The following is a 22315-nucleotide window of genomic DNA, read 5'->3' on the forward strand; positions in this document are numbered from 1 at the left end:
CTTTGAATGCACAGACAAGCATGGAGGACTGAATGTCTTCAGGGAGTTCAGAATCTCAGAAAATATCCGGGTAAGATTGGACACAACAGCACTTTGATGATGAAGTACAGGGCTGAGCAGCTGCATTCTAGATATATAAAAAACAGACACAGAACAGAACCTTGAGTTAGAATCACAGAGTTCTATTATGGAGCCTTGATTGAATATAATTGTGTATTTGACTTATGAGATTCATTATACAAATCATTCAGCTACAGACAATAGATACAACAGAGAGTAGCTCCTCAACATCTGTGGTGAATATGATGCTCAGGCAAGATAGTAATTATGAGTAGATCAGTTCTCTCAATAGGCCCCCCCAAAAAAAAATCAGTATTGGAGATGATTTTTGGCCTGCACAAGAACGCCCTCTTCACCAGTATTCAGAGCTTCTGCCAGAAATGAACGAAGACTGCCCTCTAGTGGTGCTCATATTTGCTGTCTTCATCACAGAAATGTGATAATAACCAATAGGGATCCTAAATTAAATTTTCAGCCCTACATAAAAAACCAAATACACTTCCAGATATTAGGCTACATAAACATTAAAACATAAAAAACATAAAAAACCAAATACTATTCCAGATATTAGGCTAGGGGAGATATTATGCTATGGACTATAGACTGCAAATGTGTGGTATGTTTCGAGACAGTCTGCTTTGGGTAACATAATACGCCATTGTTTTATGGAACATAGACAGTCATGCCAGGTATGCTGTTCTTTTTTCCCAAACAAAATGTATCTTCCATAAAAACATGTTTAGGTGCTGTCTGCTTCTCTCCTACTGCTCATGGTGTTCTTTAGCCTGGCATGTTGTATCAGAGCAAATGAGCTATTGCAATTTGGAGAACTTTAAGAATAGATTAATTTGTACAATAAAAAAACAAGGATTTTACAAACTTACTATAGATCCATCTCTGGTGCAGTAAGTGGGCGTGGTGTATCCTGTTTGTGCGTGATTACGTTACAGCGCGGTGACGCAAGACTAGTTGTTTTGGAGGAAGTGAGAGAGAAAAAATCAGTCGCGAAAAGAAACCAGGGCAAAAGACAAGACAACAAAATCTGAACAAAAATTATATAGCTAAATATACGTATTTACACTAATGTGAAGGGAATCTGAATATCAAAGAGAGATAAGCATCTCAAGCTGCAGAAACCAACTTGATACATTAACATTTTAACTGGGTAATCTAGCTAACGCATTAACTAGCTATCTATTTTGCTCGTGACAGTTATTCAAATTCAACAAGAGGCTCATCTGAGTCGATACAGCGGTCTGGTGTGTTGGAAGTTGAAGGTAAGCTCTGAGATGTAATTAAATAGCTAATGACTGCGACATAATATAACATTATTTCATACGGAAAGCTTTTGTTCATGGTCTAACGTTACCGGGGGAATACAAGAAATGGGCGACCGTCACAGTGGGGCGGCCTCTTGCAGACGAATTGAGCAATAGGTCGGGGACGGTGTAGCCGTGGGCCTTCTGTCCTGTCAGCTCCGACGGAGTGAACATTGCGTTCTAATGTGGACATGACCGAAAATATTTTCTGTTGTCCATTAATAACCTCTTGAAATGGAGTTTGAACAACAACGACGCCGCAAATTGAAGGTTCAGGACATTCCAAATAGCTAAGCTTCCATGTTTCAAAACAACATTTTATGGAACATTACATATAATTTCTTTGTACAGAAGATTGATTCATGCATTGTTTGTTAGATATGTCACACGTAGGATCCCAGTTAGTCGATTGTAAAACAAACGTCTTGTCGGTCCTGAGCTTGTGGAAATCTTTCTCCCATGTGATCTGACTTCTATAACGCAGTGTCATGGGTTGCAGATTAGGCGAGGACTGGGGTTGTTACAGTAACAACTCACTTTTTACAGTAGGATTCCTAAATACAATTTAACAATTATACTGGTTTATATTATGACAACTATTCATTTGTATGTTGGTTATATTCAGTTACAGTGTTGGTTATAGTTCCACTACAACATAGGCATGATACTGTGCTTTCCAGCTAGACATTTTGTCAGCATAGAGATGACCTTTCTCCGCGTTAGAGCATCACTGTGTCACACTCACAGTATCTCCAGCTGCGGGAGTCACACTAGCAGGGACTCAGGTGCAGCTGTCAACCTGGTAGCATTGAGGGTGTTAAGTATGTGACATGTTTGGAAATGAGTTAATCTCATCAGGGTTAATTATGCACAACACATCTAGCCTATATTTAGACTTTGTTTGTGTCTGTATGTGTCGCTGTATCTGGGTGTACAGTGGGGCAAAAAAGTATTTAGTCAGCCACCAATTGTGCAAGTTCTCCCACTTAAAAAGATGAGAGTCCTGTAATTTTCATTATAGGTACACTTCAACTATGACAGACAAAATGAGAGAAAGAAGATCACATTGTATGATTTTTAATGAATTTATTTGCAAATTATGGTGGAAAATAAGTATTTGGTCAATAACAAAAGTTTATCTCAATACTTTGTTATATACCCTTTGTTGGCAATGACAGAGGTCAAACGTTTTCTGCAAGTCTTCACAAGGTTTTCACACACTGTTGCTGGTATTTTGGCCCATTCCTCCATGCAGATCTCCTCTAGAGCAGTGATGTTTTGGGGCTGTTGCTGGGCAACACGGACTTTCAACTCCCTCCAAAGATTTTCTATGAGGTTGAGATCTGGAGACTGGCTAGGCCACTCCAGGACCTTGAAATGCTTCTTATGAAGCCACTCATTCGATGCCCTGGTGGTGTGTTTGGGATCATTGTCATGCTGAAAGACCCAGCCACGTTTCATCTTCACTGCCCTTGCTGATGGAAGGAGGTTTCACTCAAAATCTCACGATACATGGCCCCATTCATTCTTTCCTTTACACGGATCAGTCGTCCTGGTCCCTTTGCAGAAAAACAGCCCCAGAGCATGATGTTTCCACCCCCATGCTTCATAGTAGGTATGGTGTTCTTTGGATGCAACTCAGCATTCTTTGTCTTCCAAACACGACAAGTTGAGTTTTATACATACTGGAACTCTAGGCTACCTGACCCCTAGCTTCTCTGACCACACTTCACTAGTTAATGGAGAGCAGAGCAGGAGCACTGAAGGGTTTCTTGTACTCAGACGAGAACTAGAGTGTTTGGCCAACTCTGATGTCTGTGCAGTGATGTAAGTTAAGACTGTTTGTAAATATAGCCACCATTTGTCATTATCATATTAATGTTGGATTTATGAGTATGGCTAAACAATCTTTAAAAGTCTCACAGGTGGAGCAGTTGTCTGTAGTTAGATGTCTGCTGGCGGTCGCCTATGGGTTGTAATTATGAGTACAGATCCAGAGACCTAGTTTCTCTCTCTCTCTCTCTATATATATATATATATATATATATATATATATAAGAGAGAGAGAGAAGGCTTGGGCGTTATACCGTTCGGAGTCGCCTCTTCACTGTTGAGGCTGGTATTTTGCGGGTACTATTTAATAAAGCTGCCAGTTGAGCACTTGTGAGGCATCTGTTTTGCAAATTAGGCACTCTAATGTACTTGTTCTCTTGCTCAGTTGTGCACCGGGGCCTCCCACTCCTCTTTCTATTCTGGTTAGGGCCAGTTTGCGCTGTTCTGTGAAGGGAGTAGCACACAGCGCTGTACGAGATCTTCAGTTTCTTGGCAATTTCTCGCATGGAGTAGCCTTCATTTCTCAGAACAAGAATAGACTGATGAGTTTCAGAAGAAATGTCTTTTGTTTCTGGCCATTTTGAGCCTGTAATCGAACCCACAAATGCTGATGCTACAGATACTCAACTAGTCTAAAGAAGGCCAGTTGTATTGCTTCTTTAATCAGAACAACAGTTTTCAGCTGTGCTAACATATTTCCAAAAGGGATTTCTAATGATCGATTAGCCTTTTAAAATGATAAACTTGGATCAGCTAACACAACATGCCATTGGAACACAGGAGTGATGGTTGCTGATAATGGGCCTCTGTACTCCTATGTAGATATTCCATAAAAAAATCTGCCGTTTCCAGCTACAATAGTCATTTACAACATTAAGAATGTCTACATCCTCTTTCTGATCAATTTTATATTTTAATGGACAAAAAAATGCTTTTCTTTCGAAAACAAGGACATTTCTAAGTGACTCCAAACTTTTGAACGGTAGTATACATATACAGTACCAGTCAAAAGTTTGGACACCTACTCAATTCCGGGTTTTTCTTTATTTCTTTATTTATCTTAGCATTCTCTCAACCAGCTTCATGAGGTAGTCACCTGGAATGCATTTTAATTAACAGGTGTGTCTTATGTTATTTTGTGAAAATTCTTTCCTTCTTAATGTGTTTGAGCCAATCAGTTGTGTTGTGACAAGTTAGGGGCGTATACAGAAGATAGCCCTATTTGGTAAAAGACAAAGTTTATAATATGGCAAGAACAGCTCAAATAAGCAAGAAATGACAGTCCATTACTTTAAGACATGAAGGTCAGTCAATCTGGTAAATTGTGAGATGCAGAGTAGGTGAACGGATGAGCTCCGCATGTGTGGTTCCCACCGGGAAGCATGGTGGAGGAGGTGTGATAGTGTGGGGGTACTTTGCTGGTGACACTGATTTATTTAGAATTCAAGGCACACTTAACCAGCATGGCTACCACAGCATTCTGCAGCTACACACCATCCCACAGCATTCTGCAGCGACACACCATCCCATATCATCTGTTTTTCAACAGGACAATGATCCAACACACCTCCAGGCTGTGTAAGGGCTATTTGACCATGGGGAGTGATGGAGTGCTGCATCAGATAACCTGGCCTCCACAATCACCTGACCTCAAGCCAATTGAGATGGTTTGGGATGAGTTGGACCGCAGAGTGAAGGAAAAGCAGCCAACAAGTGCTCAGCATATGTGGGAACTCCTTCAAGAATGTTGGAAAAGCATTCCAGGTGAAGCTGGTTGAGAGAATGCCAAAAGTGCAAAGCTGTCATCAAAGCAAAGGGTGGCTTTTTGAAGAATCTCAAATATTAAATATATTTTGATTTGTTTCACACTTTTTTGGTTACTACATGATTCCATGTGTGTTATTTTATAGTTTCTACAATGTAGAAAATTGTAAAAATAGAGAAAAACCCTTGAAAGAGTAGGTGTTCTAAAACTTTTGACCGGTAGTGTATATCGTGGAACACTATCTTCAAAAAGGCAGCAACTTCAGCAGTGGCGCTTGTTTGTAGAGGACTATGGCTGTGCTGTGGCATAGCCTTGTTTTGTTAATTTAGTTTTTTCCTGAGCACTTGTCACAGTCAAGTCACAGCTATTTTATAGTAAAAAACATATGATTTAATATAGCAGAATTAAATTGACTAGAATATTTTTCCTAATAAAAAAAGTTTCCAGTGCAAAGTGATGCTAATCTCGTGCCTGGAACAGTTATTCTCTGTGATCATTTAAAACGGGTCTCAATTTAGCGAGTTGAAAGACAATTTTTTTCAGTGATACAAACCAAAATTTGTCTTTTCAATATACAGATATTCGATTTAGTTTATTCTGCCTGTTCTTTGGAGTTTTCAAAATGGATGAGCGATTCCACATTGAACACTGCATGGGGATGAATTACGGCCACAGCATCTGCTTGGTGAGTAGGCCCAGACTTAATGATTCTGATAAATATGCTCTGTCTTTATCAAACTAATGTTTTTGCATATTTTTAGTGTGGAACCGGTCTATGTTTAGGGGGGTTATTCGCCTAGGCTAACCAATTCTAGATGGCACTAGCAGTTTGCAAAGTAGCTTAAGAGGAAAATAGATGGAATGCAATTATTCAAAAATCGCAGCTTGTTGCTGGAACACATTTTCTTTATTTTTTGTATTTTTGTTGAATTTTTCCCTTTTTTCTCCCCAATTTCGTGGTATCCAATTGTTGTAGCTACTATCTTGTCTCATTGCTACAACTCCCGTACGGGCTCGGGAGAGACGAAGGTTGAATGTCATGCGTCCTCCGATACACAACCCAACCAGCCGTACTGCTTCTTAACACAGCGCGCATCCAACCCGGAAGCCAGCCGCACCAATGTGTCGGAGGCTACACCGTGCCCAGGCTCTGTCGTAACCGTCCGTGACCGGGTGGTCCGTGGGGCGACGCACAATTGGCCTAGCGTCGTCCGGGTTAGGGAGGGATTGGTCGGTAGGGATCTCCTTGTCTCATCGCGCACTGTGGCGAGCCGGGCGCAGTGTACGCTAACCAAGGGGCAAGGAATGTTGCTCCTGTATCCCATTAGTTAAATATGTTTTTATAGGCATTTATTTCTGTTGGCCTAACGGGAGCTTGTGTGCGTACTCAGCACACGTGAGTGAATGAGACACAGAGGGGAAAGAAAATTTAGGGGGAAGAACGGTGTGATGTTTGACTTGTTTTCATTTTGGTTTTGCCCTGCCTGCCAATGCACATGTACAAATGGAACACTAAAGTCAAAGCAAATTAATGTTGTCAAGACAATTTCACTTGCCCGTTCGGGCAGCCACAAATCACATTCCACCAAATAGTTTTACAGTATTGGATAAAAAAATCTCTGGTTGAAGATCGAGATTTGACATCCGTTCAAGTACTTGAGTACTCAATTACTCATGCCCATCTCTACCTGCAAATAGTTTGTCAGAGACTGTATGAAATGTTCACATTGTCCTCGTTAGCATTTAGCTAGAGTTCTCTATGGGATTGTATACGTATTTGTTAGCATTGTTAACCTTCGGATTCGAGGCTGTGTGGTCTGAAAGTAGTGCCCCTTGTGTCCAGTGCCAGTATTACTGAATATCCCGGCATGGCACCAGGTTGGTATGACAGTCTGTATACCGCCCAAGCCTAATGGATAGTACATGCAGGGGAATGTTGGGGATTGTGTAGCGGTGGCCTATCCTCCTTACTAACTGGCAAGTTACTCTCTTTGTTTAGACGGACATATATCTTGATGGTAATAGGCCGGACAAAGGCTGTTGTACTCATTAATCTGACTGTTGGCCTGGCTGTTACGTTGTTGTTTCCCATGATAAACACAAGATGGATTTGAATGGGTCACTCTCGTCATTGTTTCAGTATAACATTGGGGGGGCTTTTCTATTATCCCTTATCTCAGTCAGTGCCAGATAGGACTGGGCTGGGTTCTTTCCCATGACACTGCACCAGGTGTGTGAGAGATCTCACCTAGGTTTCTCCATTGAGAGAATGTGCCCTCAAAGTTAGGATGTTTGCCATTAGTATTGAAGCCTAAGCACTTATTAAAACTGCAGTTTGGGAACGGCCACCCTGGAAGTGATTGGGAAAGAGTAGAGTTTTATGGTTGTGTCGTTCTCTCGCCTCTGATGTGAAACACGATCTAGTCCTCAGTGTGTGTGTGTGTGTGTGTGTGTGTGTGTGAGAGAGATTAGGGAACACATGACTGGAATGAAGAGTTCAAGTCTGATGCCCAGTGGAATAGCACTCACTCTACAGTACACACAGTGCTAAATCACACACATTATAGCATTTTCTGACGTTCATGGTGCGGAGCTATGGATTTCAACCCCAGCGATCAGTTTGAAACTATTTGAAAAATATAAAATGTCTAGAGAAATCAGGTCAATATACTTGCAAGAACAACTTTTTTCCAGGTGTGTGCATATTTTTGTGTTTAGGTAGGGCAGGGGTGTCAAACTAATTTCCCAAGGGGGCCCGTTTGGTCTTCACCATGGTCTGGACCCCGGTAGGGCCACGCTGAAAATGTGTTATTTCCTCGCCGTCAAAATGTGCAAATAATGATCCGCTATCCATCATTTCTGGAATTTCAGATGCTCCCTTACTGTCTAGCTTTAGTTTTGATGATTGATGAAGACATTATAATGTCTACACAGTTTCGATTTGGTTTTAGTCATTTGGAAGAAACTAATTATACAAAAAATATATATAATTTTTAAACTAAGACATCATGGCAGGCCTTATTAAATCATCTCGTGTGCGTGCGTGCATAGTCCAAGTCCTGGGTTGCATCCAAATAATCAACTTTCTCCCAAAGTATGGATTTGAAAGGAAATGACTGGTAAATGGAAACTCCCTCTTGGCCTACATCAATACAATGCTTTTAAATGTTTAGGGAGTAGTGAACGAGTGCACACTTCAGGAGGAAGGAGAGATTGAGACTCCAGCCTGATTTTGTGTGTGTGGTCTCTCCTCAGACACGACAGAATGACGTCCAGGAAGAAAGTGCTCCTGAAAGTCATCATCCTTGGTGATTCTGGGTTAGTCATCGAGTATTTGTGTTCTCTTCCTGTTTGACCAGCGTTTCGTTTTCCACTTTGATAATAGACTGCTGTTTGGGTATTCCAGATTCATTAGAAACTGCAGTCTACTACAGTCTTCCTGTACAATCAGACTGCTGTTTGGTTGTGCCACACATCTACAGATAACTGCCAAAATAAAGAAAACACTAGAGTAAGTGAGGGGTACAAAGTATATTGAAAGCAGGTGCTTCCACACAGGTGTGGTTCCTGAGTTAATTAAGCAATTAAAACATCCCGTCATGCTTACGGTCATGTATACAAATGCCCAGTTGCCCATTATTTTGGCTACCATGGCTAGAATTAGAGCGCTCAGTGACTTTGAAAGAGGGGTCTCAAAGGAGCATAGGGGGTTTAAAGGGTGAGTGTATGTCTGTCACCAGATCTCAATCCAATTGAACACTTATGGGACATTCTGGAGCGGCACCTGAGACCTCATTTTCCACCACCATCAACAGAACACAAAGTTATGGAATTTATTGTGGAAGAATGGTGTCGCATCCCTCCAATTGAGTTCCAGACACTTGTAGAATATATGCCAAGGCACTTTGAAGCTGTTCTGGCGGCTCGTGGTGGCCCAACGCTCTATTAAGACCCTTTATGTTGGTGTTTCCTTTATTTTGTTCTGTTATTCCTGTATGTCTCCATTTGATTTATGACTGTACTTTTTATTTCACTTTCCATCCCCTCACACTGTGTAATCTGATGCTGCTTTATTCTCATTGTGTCACTGCATGCTCAGCACTGCAGAGGAGAACTAGAGAGTGTGAGTGTCCACAGTATTGCATCAGAGCACCTCTAATGGGGTTTTAATGGTGTCTGATCTCTCTGCTCCTCATTGAGTTTGGCTCATGAGCCATTGCCCATGGTTCCTCTTTCACCGTTAGAACTGAATGGATAGATGTAATAATGCAGCCATGTAAATAGATGAATAATTATCTTTAACACCTTTCTTTCCCCTGCTTGTTGTCCACCTCTCTTTCCCTTCATATCTCTCTCCTTCTCAGAGTTGGGAAGACCTCCCTGATGAACCAGTATGTGAATAGGAAGTTCAGTAACCAGTACAAAGCCACAATAGGAGCTGACTTCCTGACCAAGGAGGTGATGGTGGACGATCGGCTCGTCACAATGCAGGTACAGAAACATGGCTACAGCACCACCATCACAGCCACAATATCCAATAATAAAGATGGCGCCGATAGACATGGCCGCCTTGTTTCAGGCTCCGAAGCAACTTTGAAGTATTTTGTTTTTATAATGTTCTTTCTCACGTTATTAGCCCAAAACTTTCTTTGCATTATTACATACAGCTGGAAATAACTTTTTGATATCAGAGAGGTGGTAACTCACCTGCATTCCTGAATTGTATCTTTTGTTCGTACCATCCAAGGCATTTGAACTTATCCCAGAGGAAGCTCCAAGACGCCGCCGGCGTAGAAGAGGTATTCGGAGTGGACTTTTAGTCCGACTCAGGAGGTGTGCACACTATCCACCGCTTCCGAGTATACTAGTCACGAATGTTCAGTCTGTGGAGAAAATAAAGAATCTACTTCCAGAGAGACATCAGGGACTGTAACATACTCTGTTTCACAGAATCATGGCTCTCTCTGGATATACTGTCCCCGTCCATACAGCCAGCTGGGTTTTCAGTACATCATGCAGATAGGAATATAGTACTCCAGGAACGAGAAAGGCGAAGGTGTATGTTTCATGATTAACTACTCATGGTGTGATTGTGGTAACGTACAGGAACTTAAGTTCTTTTGTTCACCCGACCTGGAATATGTCACAATCAAATGTCGACCGCATTACCTCCATACAGAATTTTCTTCGGGTTATCGTCACAGCCGTGTGTATATCTTCAATTCGATACCACGACAGCTCTCAAGGAACTACACTGGACCTTGTGTAAACTGCATATCCTGAAGCCGCATTTATTAAAGTTGGGGACTTCAGTAAAGCAAATCTGAGGAAAACGCTACCAAAGTTATATCAACACATCGCCTGCAGTACTTGTGCTTCAAAAACTCTTAACCATTGTTACTCTCCCTTCTGGGATGGCTACAAGGTCCTCCTCCGCCCTCCCTTTGGCAAATCAGAGCACGACTCCATTTTGCTCCTCCCTTCCTATAGGCAGAAACTCAAACAGCTAAGGTCTATGCTAAGGTCTATTCAAGGCTGGTTTGACCAATCGGAATCCATGCTTCAAGACTGTTTTCATCACGTGGACTGGGACATGTTACAGGTTGCCTCTGAGAATAACATTGATGTATATATTGATACAGTGACTGAGTTCATCAGGAAGTGTATAGGGGATGTTGTTCCCATTGTGGCGATTAAAACCTATCCAAACCAAAAACCGTGTATAGATGGCAGCATTCGTGATAACTGAAAGTGTGAACCACCACATTTAACTACGGCAAGGTGACTGGGAATTTGACCAGTAAGGCAAACAGGCAAAACGTCAGTGCAGAAAGAAAGTGGATTCCCAATTCAACAGCTCAGACACGAGGCGTATGTGACAGACTCAAGATAATCACAGATTATGAAGGGGAACACCAGCCACTTCGCAGACACCAATGTAATGCTCCCGGACAAGATAGCCTTCGCCAGCTTTGAGGATAACACAGTGTCGCTAACATGGTCCGCTCCCAAGGACTGTCAGCTCTCGTTCTCCATGGCTGACGACAGTAAGACTTAAGTGTATTAACCTTTGCAAGGCAGCCAGCCCAGGCGGCATCCTTAGAGCGTGCGCAGGCCAGTTGGCTGGAGTGTTTACGGACATATTCAATCTCTCCCTATCTCAGTCTGCTGTCCCCACTTGCTTCAACATGTCCACCATTGTTCCTGTACCCAATAAAGCGAAGGTAACTGAACTAAATGACTACCGCCCCTTACCACTCACTTGCTTTGAAAGGCTAGTAAACCTACACAGGATCGGTGCCTCCCCTGCGGACGGTTGAGCTAATGTAGGCTAAGTAACAAAAAAAGTTCCCAGGACATAGACATATCTGATATGGGCAGAAAGCTTAAATTCGTGTTAATCAAACTGCACTGTCAAATTTACAGTAGCTATTACAGTGAAAGAATAGCATGCTATTGTTTGAGGAGAGTGCACAATTATGAACTTGAAAATGTTTTATTAAACCAATTAGGCACATTCTGAACAGATATACAATGGTTCATTGGATAAGTCTAAAACTTTGCACATACACTGCTGCCATCTAGGGGCCAAAATCTAAATTGCGTCTGGCTGGAATAAGACATTATGGCATTTCTTTTGCATTTAAAGAGTGGAGAAGTGTAGCAAAATGCTTGTTGAACAACAAGAAAATCCTAAGAACTAGAAGCGAGGCAGCCCTCTGTCGTAGTCATTTTTACCTGCAATACAATATAACAATAGATCCACAGATGATGCAATCACCATCGTACTGCACACTGCCTTATTCAAATCAAATCAAATGTATTTATATAGCCCTTCGTACATCAGCTGATATCTCAAAGTGCTGTACAGAAACCCAGCCTAAAACCCCAAACAGCAAGCAATGCAGGTGTAGAAGCACGGTGGCTAGGAAAAACTCCCTAGAAAGGCCAAAACCTAGGAAGAAACCTAGAGAGGAACCAGGCTATGTGGGGTGGCCAGTCCTCTTCTGGCTGTGCCGGGTGGAGATAATAACAGAACATGGCCAAGATGTTCCAATGTTCATAAATGACCAGCATGGTCGAATAATAATAAGGCAGAACAGTTTAAACTGGAGCAGCAGCACGGTCAGGTGGACTGGGGACAGCAAGGAGTCATCATGTCAGGTATTCCTGGGGCATGGTCCTAGGGCTCAGGTCCTCCGAGAGAGAGAAAGAAAGAGAGAATTAGAGAGAGCATATGTGGGATGGCCAGTCCTCTTCTGGCTGTGCCGGGTGGAGATTATAACAGAACATGGCCAAGATGTTCAAATGTTCATAAATGACCAGCATGGTCGAATAATAATAAGGCAGAACAGTTGAAACTGGAGCAGCAGCACGGCCAGGTGGACTGGGGACAGCAAGGAGTCATCATGTCAGGTAGTCCTGGGGCATGGTCCTAGGGCTCAGGTCCTCCGAGAGAGAGAGAGAGAGAGAGAGAGAAGGAGAGAATTAGAGAACGCACACTTAGATTCACACAGGACACCGAATAGGACAGGAGAAGTACTCCAGATATAACAAACTGACCCTAGCCCCCCGACACATAAACTACTGCAGCATAAATACTGGAGGCTGAGACAGGAGGGGTCAGGAGACACTCTGGACAAGAGGAATGCATACAGTTGAAGTCGGAAGTTTACATACACCATAGCCAAGTACATTTAAACTTGGTTTTTCACAATTCCTGACATTTAATCCTAGTAAAAATTCCTTGTCTTAGGTCAGTTAGGATCACCACTTTATTTTAAGAATGTGAAATGTAGAGTGATTAGAGTGATTTATTTCAGCTTTTATTTCTTTCATCACATTCCCAGTGGGTCAGAAGTTTACAAACACTCAATTAGTATTTGGTAGCATTGCCTTTAAATTGTGTAGCTTGGGTCAAACATTTGGGGAAGACTTCCACAAGCTTCCCACAATAAGTTGGGTGAATTTTGGCCCATTCCTCCTGACAGAGCTGGTGTAACTGAGTCAGGTTTGTAGGCCCCCTTGCTCATACACACTTTTTCAGTTATGCCCACAAATGTTCTATAGGAGTGAGGTCAGGGCTTTTTGATGGCCACTCCAATACCTTGATTTTGTTGTCCTTAAACCGTTTTGCCACAACTTTGGAAGTATGCTTGGGGTCATTGTCCATTTGGAAGACCCATTTGCAACCAAGCTTTAGCTTCCTGACTGATGTCTTGAGATGTTGCTTCAATATATCCATATATCCTTGTGATGCCATCTATTTTGTGAAGTGCACCAGTCCCTCCTGCAGCAAAGCACCCCCACAACATGATGATGCCACCCCCGCGCTTCACGGTTGGGATGGTGTTCTTCGGCTTGCAAGAGTCCCCCTTTTCCTCCAAACATAACGATGGTCATTATGGCCCAACAGTTCTATTTTTGTTTCATCAGACCAGAGGACATTTCTCCAAAAAGTATGATCTTCTGGATAACTTATTTGTATTGCTTTTAATCCTTTTTAAATGAATTTATCTTATTAACACTTTGTTCTAGCTAGCTATTTGTGTAGGTAGCTATCAAGTAAACCCAAAGTATGATCTTTGTCCCCATGTGCAAACCGTAGTCTGACTTTTTTATGGTTGTTTTGGAGCAGTGGCTTCTTCCTTGCTGATCGGCCTTTTAGGTTATGTCGATATAGGACTCGTTTTACTGTGGATATAGATGTTTTTGTACCCATTTCCTCCAGCATCTTCACAAGGTCCTTTGCTGTTGTTCTGGGATTGATTTGCACTTTTCGCACCATAATATGTTCATCTCTAGGAGACAATGCGTCCCCTTCCTGAGCGGTATGACGGCTGCGTGGTCCCATGGTGTTTATACTTGTGTACTATTGCTTGTACAGATGAACATGGTACCTTCAGGCATTTGGAAATTGCTCCCAAGGATGAATCAGACTTGTGGAGGTCTACAATTATTTTTTCTGACGTCTTGGCTGATTTCATTTGATTTTCCCATGATGTCAAGGAACGAGACAGTGAGTTTGACGGTAGGCCTTGAAATACATACACAGGTACACCTCCAATTGACTCAAATTATGTCAATTAGCCTATCAGAAGCTTCTAAAGCCATGACATAATTTTCAGGAATTTTCCAAGCTGTTTAAAGGCACAGTCAACTTAGTGTATGTAAACTTCTGGCCCACTGGAATTGTGATACAGTGAATTATAAGTGAAATAATCTGTCTGTAAACAATTGTTGGAACAATTACTTGTCATGCACAAAGTAGATGTCCTAACCGACTTGCCAAAACTATTTTGTTAACAAGAAATGTGTGGAGTGGTTGAAAAACGAGTTTAAATGACTCCAACCTAAGTGTATGTAAACTTCCGACTTCAACTGTAATTAAATTGGGGTTTCCTCTTCATTTTCTTAGACAGTTAGGCTAAGGCAAGGGCTGTTTCCTCTTCTATGCTGTTGCCGCTTCCGCTGCATTGTTCTCAATCCCAATATGCTTGTTCACTTTGCAATTATGCACGTATTAACATGGGGAAAGGCACCAGTTCTATGGCATACTGAAGATTATTTTTCAGAACCGCGGACAGCGACCATATCCAACGCGGGAGAAAGTTTTAAATAATATTCCATTTATTAGTGTTGCACCATTATTTTTGTATAATTTAACCATATACAATTTCAGTATCACATGGAGTGATGGACTATGCCATCCCCGTGGTCTCCGCAATGGATTAGTCCACTGAGAGAGGTGCGAATCAGACAGGTATCTTGTGCACCATTAGAAAAATTCTAAATTGTTAAAGAAATGTCGGTCTAAAGAAATGTAGGTCAACCACCAGCCTATTGACCAAAAAAATCAACCAGTCGACTAAATGAGGTTAGCCCTAATAAACAGTATATCATTGGAGCACTTCATTTTATTTTTATATATACCCTTCATTTTGACAAGGAGTAATGTTGAGACCAAGGTCACTTTTTAAAAATGAGCCCTGTAATTACAAAGATACACACCATTTTCAGGCTGAGAAGTGCCAAACGGATACACCTGTTTTGTCTGATTTACATTTACATTTGAGTCATTTAGCAGATGTTCTTATCCAGAGTGACTTACAGGGTTAAGTGCCTTGCTCAATTGCACATTGACATATTTTTCACCTAGTCAGCTCTGGGATTTGAACCAGCAACCTTTCGGTTATTGGCCCAACACTCTTAACCTTTAAATCAAATCAAATCACATTTTATTTGTCACATACACATGGTTAGCAGATGTTAATGCGAGTGTAGCGAAATGCTTGTGCTTCTAGTTCCGACAATGCAGTAATAACCAACAAGTAATCTAACTAACAATTCCAAAACTACTGTCTTGTACACAGTGTAAGGGGATAAAGAATATGTACATAAGGATATATGAATGAGTGATGGTACAGAGCAGCATAGGCAAGATACAGTAGATGGTATCGAGTACAGTATATACATATGAGATGAGTATGTAAACAAAGTGGCATAGTTAAAGTGGCTAGTGATACATGTATTACATAAGGATACAGTCGATGATATAGAGTACAGTATATACGTATGCATATGAGATGAATAATGTAGGGTAAGTAACATTATATAAGGTAGCATTGTTTAAAGTGGCTAGTGATATATTTACATCATTTCCCATCAATTCCCATTATTAAAGTGGCTGGAGTTGAGTCAGTGTCAGTGTGTTGGCAGCAGCCACTCAATGTTAGTGGTGGCTGTTTAACAGTCTGATGGCCTTGAGATAGAAGCTGTTTTTCAGTCTCTCGGTCCCAGCTTTGATGCACCTGTACTGACCTCGCCTTCTGGATGATAGCGGGGTGAACAGGCAGTGGCTCGGGTGGTTGATGTCCTTGATGATCTTTATGGCCTTCCTGTGACATCGGGTGGTGTAGGTGTCCTGGAGGGCAGGTAGTTTGCCCCCGGTGATGCGTTGTGCAGACCTCACTACCCTCTGGAGAGCCTTACGGTTGAGGGCGGAGCAGTTGCCGTACCAGGCGGTGATACAGCCCGCCAGGATGCTCTCGATTGTGCATCTGTAGAAGTTTGTGAGTGCTTTTGGTGACAAGCCAAATTTCTTCAGCCTCCTGAGGTTGAAGAGGTGCTGCTGCGCCTTCTTCACAATGCTGTCTGTGTGAGTGGACCAATTCAGTTTGTCTGTGATGTGTATGCCGAGGAACTTGCTACCCTCTCCACTACTGTTCCATCGATGTGGATAGGGGGGTGTTCCCTCTGCTGTTTCCTGAAGTCCACAATCATCTCCTTAGTTTTGTTGACGTTGCGTGTGAGGTTATTTTCACCACACTCCGAGGGCCCTCACCTCCTCCCTGTAGGCCGTCTCGTCGTTGTTGGTAATCAAGCCTACCACTGTTGTGTTGTCCGCAAACTTGATGATTGAGTTGGAGGCGTGCGTGGCCACGCAGTCGTGGGTGAACAGGGAGTACAGGAGAGGGCTCAGAACGCACCCTTGTGGGGCCCCAGTGTTGAGGATCAGCGGGGAGGAGATGTTGTTGCCTACCCTCACCACCTGGGGGCGGCCCGTCAGGAAGTCCAGTACCCAGTTGCACAGGGCGGGGTCGAGACCCAGGGTCTCAAGCTTGATGACGAGCTTGGAGGGTACTATGGTGTTGAATGCCGAGCTGTAGTCAATGAACAGCATTCTCACATAGGTATTCCTCTTGTCCAGATGGGTTAGGGCGGTGTGCAGTGTGGTTGAGATTGCATCGTCTGTGGACCTATTTGGGCGGTAAGCAAATTGGAGTGGGTCTAGGGTGTCAGGTAGGGTGGAGGTGATATGGTCCTTGACTAGTCTCTCAAAGCACTTCATGATGACGGAAGTGAGTGCTACGGGGGCGGTAGTCGTTTAGCTCAGTTACCTTAGCTTTCTTGGGAACAGGAACAATGGTGGCCCTCTTGAAGCATGTGGGAACAGCAGACTGGTATAGGGATTGATTGAATATGTCCGTAAACACACCGGCCAGCTGGTCTGCGCATGCTCTGAGGGCGCGGCTGGGGATGCCGTCTGGGCCTGCAGCCTTGCGAGGGTTAACACGTTTAAATGTCTTACTCACCTCGGCTGCAGTGAAGGAGAGATCGCATGTTTTCGTTGCAGGCCGTGTCAGTGGCACTGTATTGTCCTCAAAGCGGGCAAAAAAGTTATTTAGTCTGCCTGGGAGCAGGACATCCTGGTCCGTGACTGGGCTGGATTTCTTCCTGTAGTCCGTGATTGACTGTAGACCCTGCCACATGCCTCTTGTGTCTGAGCCGTTGAATTGAGATTCTACTTTGTTTCTGTACTGACGCTTAGCTTGTTTGATAGCCTTGCGGAGGGAATAGCTGCACTGTTTGTATTCGGTCATGTTACCAGACACCTTGCCCTGATTAAAAGCAGTGGTTTGCGCTTTCAGTTTCACGCGAATGCTGCCATCAATCCACGGTTTCTGGTTAGGGAATGTTTTAATCGTTGCTATGGGAACGACATCTTCAACGCACGTTCTAATGAACTCGCACGCCGAATCAGCGTATTCGTCAATGTTGTTGTCTGACGCAATACGAAACATGTCCCAGTCCACGTGGTGGAAGCAGTCTTGGAGTGTGGAGTCAGCTTGGTCGGACCAGCGTTGGACAGACCTCAGCGTGGGAGCCTCTTGTTTTAGTTTCTGTCTGTAGGCAGGGATCAACAAAATGGAGTCGTGGTCAGCTTTTCCGAAAGGGGGGCGGGCCAGGGCCTTATATGCGTCGCGGAAGTTAGAGTAACAATGATCCAAGGTCTTTCCACCCCTGGTTGCGCAATCGATATGCTGATAAAATTTAGGGAGTCTTGTTTTCAGATTAGCATATGCTGATAAAATTTAGGGAGTCTTGTTTTCAGATTAGGCTACATACTAAGGAAATGCAAACAACTTGTCATACCAATGGGGGATCAACAGTTAATTATGGAGTACGCTTTTGGTAACACTGATGCAAACTTCAAGTGGCAACCAAACAAGTCTGATGACAGTGCGATTAGTTTAAGATCTTAGTTCAGAAGAAAACATGTTTCCCAGCAATAGTTAACCCTCTTTCTTTCACGTTTTCCCTCCCTCCTTTCTTCCCTCCATCGCTCCCTCCACCTGTCCACATGGTCAGATCTGGGACACGGCAGGGCAGGAGAGGTTCCAGTCTCTGGGTGTGGCGTTCTACCGCGGGGCAGACTGCTGTGTGCTGGTGTTTGATGTGACTGCTCCTAACACCTTCAAGACTCTAGACAGCTGGAGGGACGAGTTCCTCATCCAGGCCAGTCCCAGGGACCCCGAGAACTTCCCCTTTGTGGTGCTAGGCAACAAGATCGACCTGGAGAACAGACAGGTGGGTGACAGATGACTATAGGCGTTACCACATCTAATGTTACCACCTCTAGTACTACAGTCATTGGCCCTAATGCTAATGTCATCTGCAGTGGAGTTTCCATACATATGATTCAAAGTTTCTCAGTAGCAGGGTACGATCTAATGTGTGTTTTTCACCAATATTGGGGTCTCCTCATAGATCTCATCTGATGTTTGTGAATGTCTTTCCCTACACACCCAGGTGACGACCAAGCGAGCTCAGGCATGGTGTCAGAGTAAGGACAACATCCCTTACTTTGAGACCAGTGCTAAGGAGGCCATCAACGTAGAGCAGGCCTTCCAGACCATCGCACGCAATGCCCTCAAACAGGTGGGTTGGGCCAGGATCATCATGGCAGCTCACAGGAGGGAATTGGGGGTTTTGGTGAATGAATTACATTTTATTTTTGTGTCAAATCGCCAGTTGGCAACCCATTCCTTATGGGATTAATTGACACATAAACAAACATTACAATAATTCCCTGTGATAATTCAGTGCGCATCGCATAAAGAGTTAAACAATAAATATCAACACATAAGTTAAATAAGGTTATCCAAACAATAATTATATCCCTAGGGCAGCGAAAATATATAGACAGATACAGAACCATGAAACAGAAGGCATTTGAACCCAGTCTGGCATAAAGAGAAGATTCAAGTGGGAGACAGGCCTTGGTTTTGTTGACTGTTCTTTCAGAGGACTACTTAAGTAGAAGAGCAAAACTTAGATCCCAGTTTCTCCATCTTCTCATTGTTTCTCCCTCTTTTATTTTTATCAGGAGACGGAGGTGGAGCTGTATAACGAATTCCCGGAACCCATCAAGCTGGACAGGAATGATCGAGCAAAGCCTTCAGCAGAGGCCTGCAGCTGCTGAGGCACAACATGGACTATCTTCTGTCTGGCTTTCAGGAACAAACCCCTTCTCTCTTTCTACAGGAAAGGACAGCCTCTCTGGTTTCTGCATGCACCCATGTCACATTCCCCTCCCACCAGAATCCCAACGAGTGTCCAGTTATTTACATGTACTGCACATGATGGGTGTATACATACACCTTTAACACACATTCATTCACTCCCACACATACACATCTTGATGAATCCAATGCCTTTAGAGAAGAATTGGTACACCCCTGTAGACTCCACTATTACTGCCCGTTCCTGAATCCATACCATGAGTGAACCCACAGCCTGGCCCACCCTGTCTGACTCTGTCCCCTCTCTGTCTCTCACATTGGGGGGTCCAGATGGAGCCATGTCATAGGAGTGCAGTGGAGAACTCTAAAGTGATGGCTGAAGCTTCTTGACATGAGATTATGATGATGATATCTTTGTCTCATTGTCCTGAAACATTTAATCCTCTGTATTTTCTGTTCTTCATAATTGTTTTGTTTTGACTTGAAGTTCTATATTGCCTAACTTACTGTTAACAAATAATTAGCTGTACTATAATTTTTTGTTCGTATTGGCTGTCGATGTTAAGTCTTAAGCCAAATCGGAAGCTTATACTTGGTTTTGCACTGTGGTTTTACTGATATTTTTTGTTATAAACTCTTATTTGGGCTTGACTGACAACAAGCCATTAACAACAACACTGCTCCCACCATCCTTCTCTACTACCCCCAGGAAGCCTGTTGATGCTATAAAAAAAAATGCACAGGTGGCTGGCTCCCTTTTGTTGGGAGTGCGCATTGGTTGGTTTAGTAGCTTATGTTGCAGGGGAAATATTCATAAGTAGGCGATGAAGAGAGAAAAGCTGATGACGCAAACACAATGGAAGACATGGAGAAAGTTCTTATTAAGATATTAATAGTCCTAGAACTACTGCTACTACTATGTTCTATATGTCCTTTCCTTTGTCAGCCAATGTGTTTCAACACTACAATTACAGTTCTGATCCTCTACATATGTCCACTGTTATGCCTGTATTGTCTATACTGTATCTTCCTTTCTGCTGGTAGCTCAGGTTGGCAAGAGTTTGTTAATAAGTGCTTAATATGACTTAACAGATTGTGTACTACTATTGAGTGTGGGTATAACAGGAACAGTGGGGAAAAGATGAGAGATTAAACAATTGGATGTTATTTCTATCAATCACAAAGAAACAGTCCAAGGATTTGCCCTGGTATTACTCCTCCTCTTCACGAAATAATCAGTGCTATGCCAATTCAGTTGTTGAGTATTGGGATTTCAAAAGTAATGATAATAAAAAGTAATTCAATATAAAAAAATGTATGATTGTTTTACTGCCATGTGTTTTAAAATGCTGGTGAGTGAGTTAAACAGTATGGGTGTGTGGATAAAGTCACTGAGGAAGCCAAGCCAGTAAAAAATCCATATTACAAACTACTGTAATTGTGTTTGCTCTTTAACCCATTTGTTCATATGCCAGCATGATATACAATAAGGCTGTGACAAAAAGAAAAGTCACACAGTGGTGCAATAGATTAAATTACCCACATTTGTTTCATCACAAAACCAGAGAGCAACATCTGTCCAGTGAAATCTACAAAGCAAATATTGCATGTAACAAACTGTTATGACCTGCAACATGGTCAAGGAAGTTCAATGTTTTAGACAGTTTACTAAACTGATTTAGAAACACGCAAGTCAGTAAAAAGACAACGGGAGCATTATATTTCAGCACCATTTCAACTTAGATATGATCAAATCCGCAAGGCAATATATAGTTTAATACACTGAAAACAAAGATAGCAAAAATGATTTAGTCCAATCAATGTTCCTAAATATCATGTGGCTGTCCATGGTACTGATTTCTCTGTCTGTGCGTGCACAAGTAAAACATTTGGACTCACCCTACTTGTAGACTAGTTGAATGTCAATGCCATCCTCCTCTTTTTCATGTTGGCAATACGGTCTATGGCTCTGTCATACAGTACACTTTTAGTTTTTGTTGTCATAGGCTACCTAGCTAAAATGCTTGCTAGCCTAACTTCCTCGCATGGGCAACAATGAACCAGCTAAGTTAGCTAGCTAGTTAATGTAAGCCTAAAAGGGATAGGCAACATCTAGGATACTTATTGAACTTCAATCGTATCAGGCCAGTGGCATAATATATTAATTTATGGTTAGATCAGAATTGCCATCGTAATCATTGGCCTGTAGAGATAATTAAGTCAAAGTCCAAATCCCCATCTCCATCCATAGCTTAGCTTAGGAAAGGGACGATTTAGCAAGCAACCTACTGCCGGATATCAACACAAGCAGACCAGAAATGAAAATGAAGATTTGCTTAGGATGTGATTTGATTGGTGTGAAGCCAAATCCAAACTGGCCTCCCTTGGGGGCATTTTGCTGCACCAGGACAACCCACAGTTGAGCTCAGCTCAACGCTCATTGGCTAATTATTTTTTAAATTATACTTTCTGACAATCAAATGCTACAGTTGCAATGTCATACTTTTTTTGGTCCAGACAGCATCAGATACATGAGCTACAAATTCTGAGACAGAGGGACGCTGTTTCTCTTACTCTGATTATTTATCCGGTGAGATTCAGCCACTTGCGAAATTGACAGAAAATTATGAAAACACAGAGAGACTAAATATAAATAATTTTACATTTTTTATTGGTCATATATTTGGGGAAGCCTGTCTTCCCTTGGCATCCATGAATACACGCCACTGGAGTTAATGGGATATATTTATTTAGAATATGTCATCAGCAGGTAGCCTAGTGGTTAGAGAATTGGACCGGTTGCTGGATTGAATCCTCGAGCTGACAAGGTAAAAATCTATTGTTCTGCCCCTGAACAAGGCAGTTAACCCACTGTTCCCCGGTAGGCTGTCATTGTAAATAAGAATTTGTTCTTAACTCACTTGCCTAGTTAAATAAGGTTCAATCAAATAAAAAAAGTGTTTTATTTACCTTTATTTAACTAGGCAAGTCAGTTAAGAACAAATTCTTATTATCAATGACAGCCTAGGAAC

General features: G+C 42.4%; 1 protein-coding gene across 2 annotated transcripts; it reads left to right on the forward strand.

Moving 5' to 3' along the window:
* The first annotated feature begins 1021 nt into the window (after positions 1-1021).
* LOC139413543 (ras-related protein rab7-like) lies at positions 1022-20597 on the forward strand. Of its 2 annotated transcripts, none has more exons than XM_071161042.1 (6): positions 1022-1337; positions 8233-8295; positions 9342-9468; positions 18130-18348; positions 18571-18699; positions 19148-20597. In XM_071161042.1, exons 2-6 carry the CDS (start codon positions 8243-8245, stop codon positions 19241-19243), a joined length of 624 nt encoding a protein of 207 aa, XP_071017143.1. In that variant the 5' UTR covers positions 1022-1337; positions 8233-8242; the 3' UTR covers positions 19244-20597. The 2 variants fall into 2 exon arrangements, with proteins under 2 accessions (XP_071017143.1, XP_071017144.1); XM_071161043.1 differs by having other exon boundaries at positions 1030-1337; positions 18130-18276.
* The last annotated feature ends 1718 nt before the right edge of the window (positions 20598-22315 follow it).

Source organism: Oncorhynchus clarkii, chromosome 7, assembly GCF_045791955.1.
Source record: "Oncorhynchus clarkii lewisi isolate Uvic-CL-2024 chromosome 7, UVic_Ocla_1.0, whole genome shotgun sequence".
Classification (NCBI taxonomy): domain Eukaryota; kingdom Metazoa; phylum Chordata; class Actinopteri; order Salmoniformes; family Salmonidae; genus Oncorhynchus; species Oncorhynchus clarkii.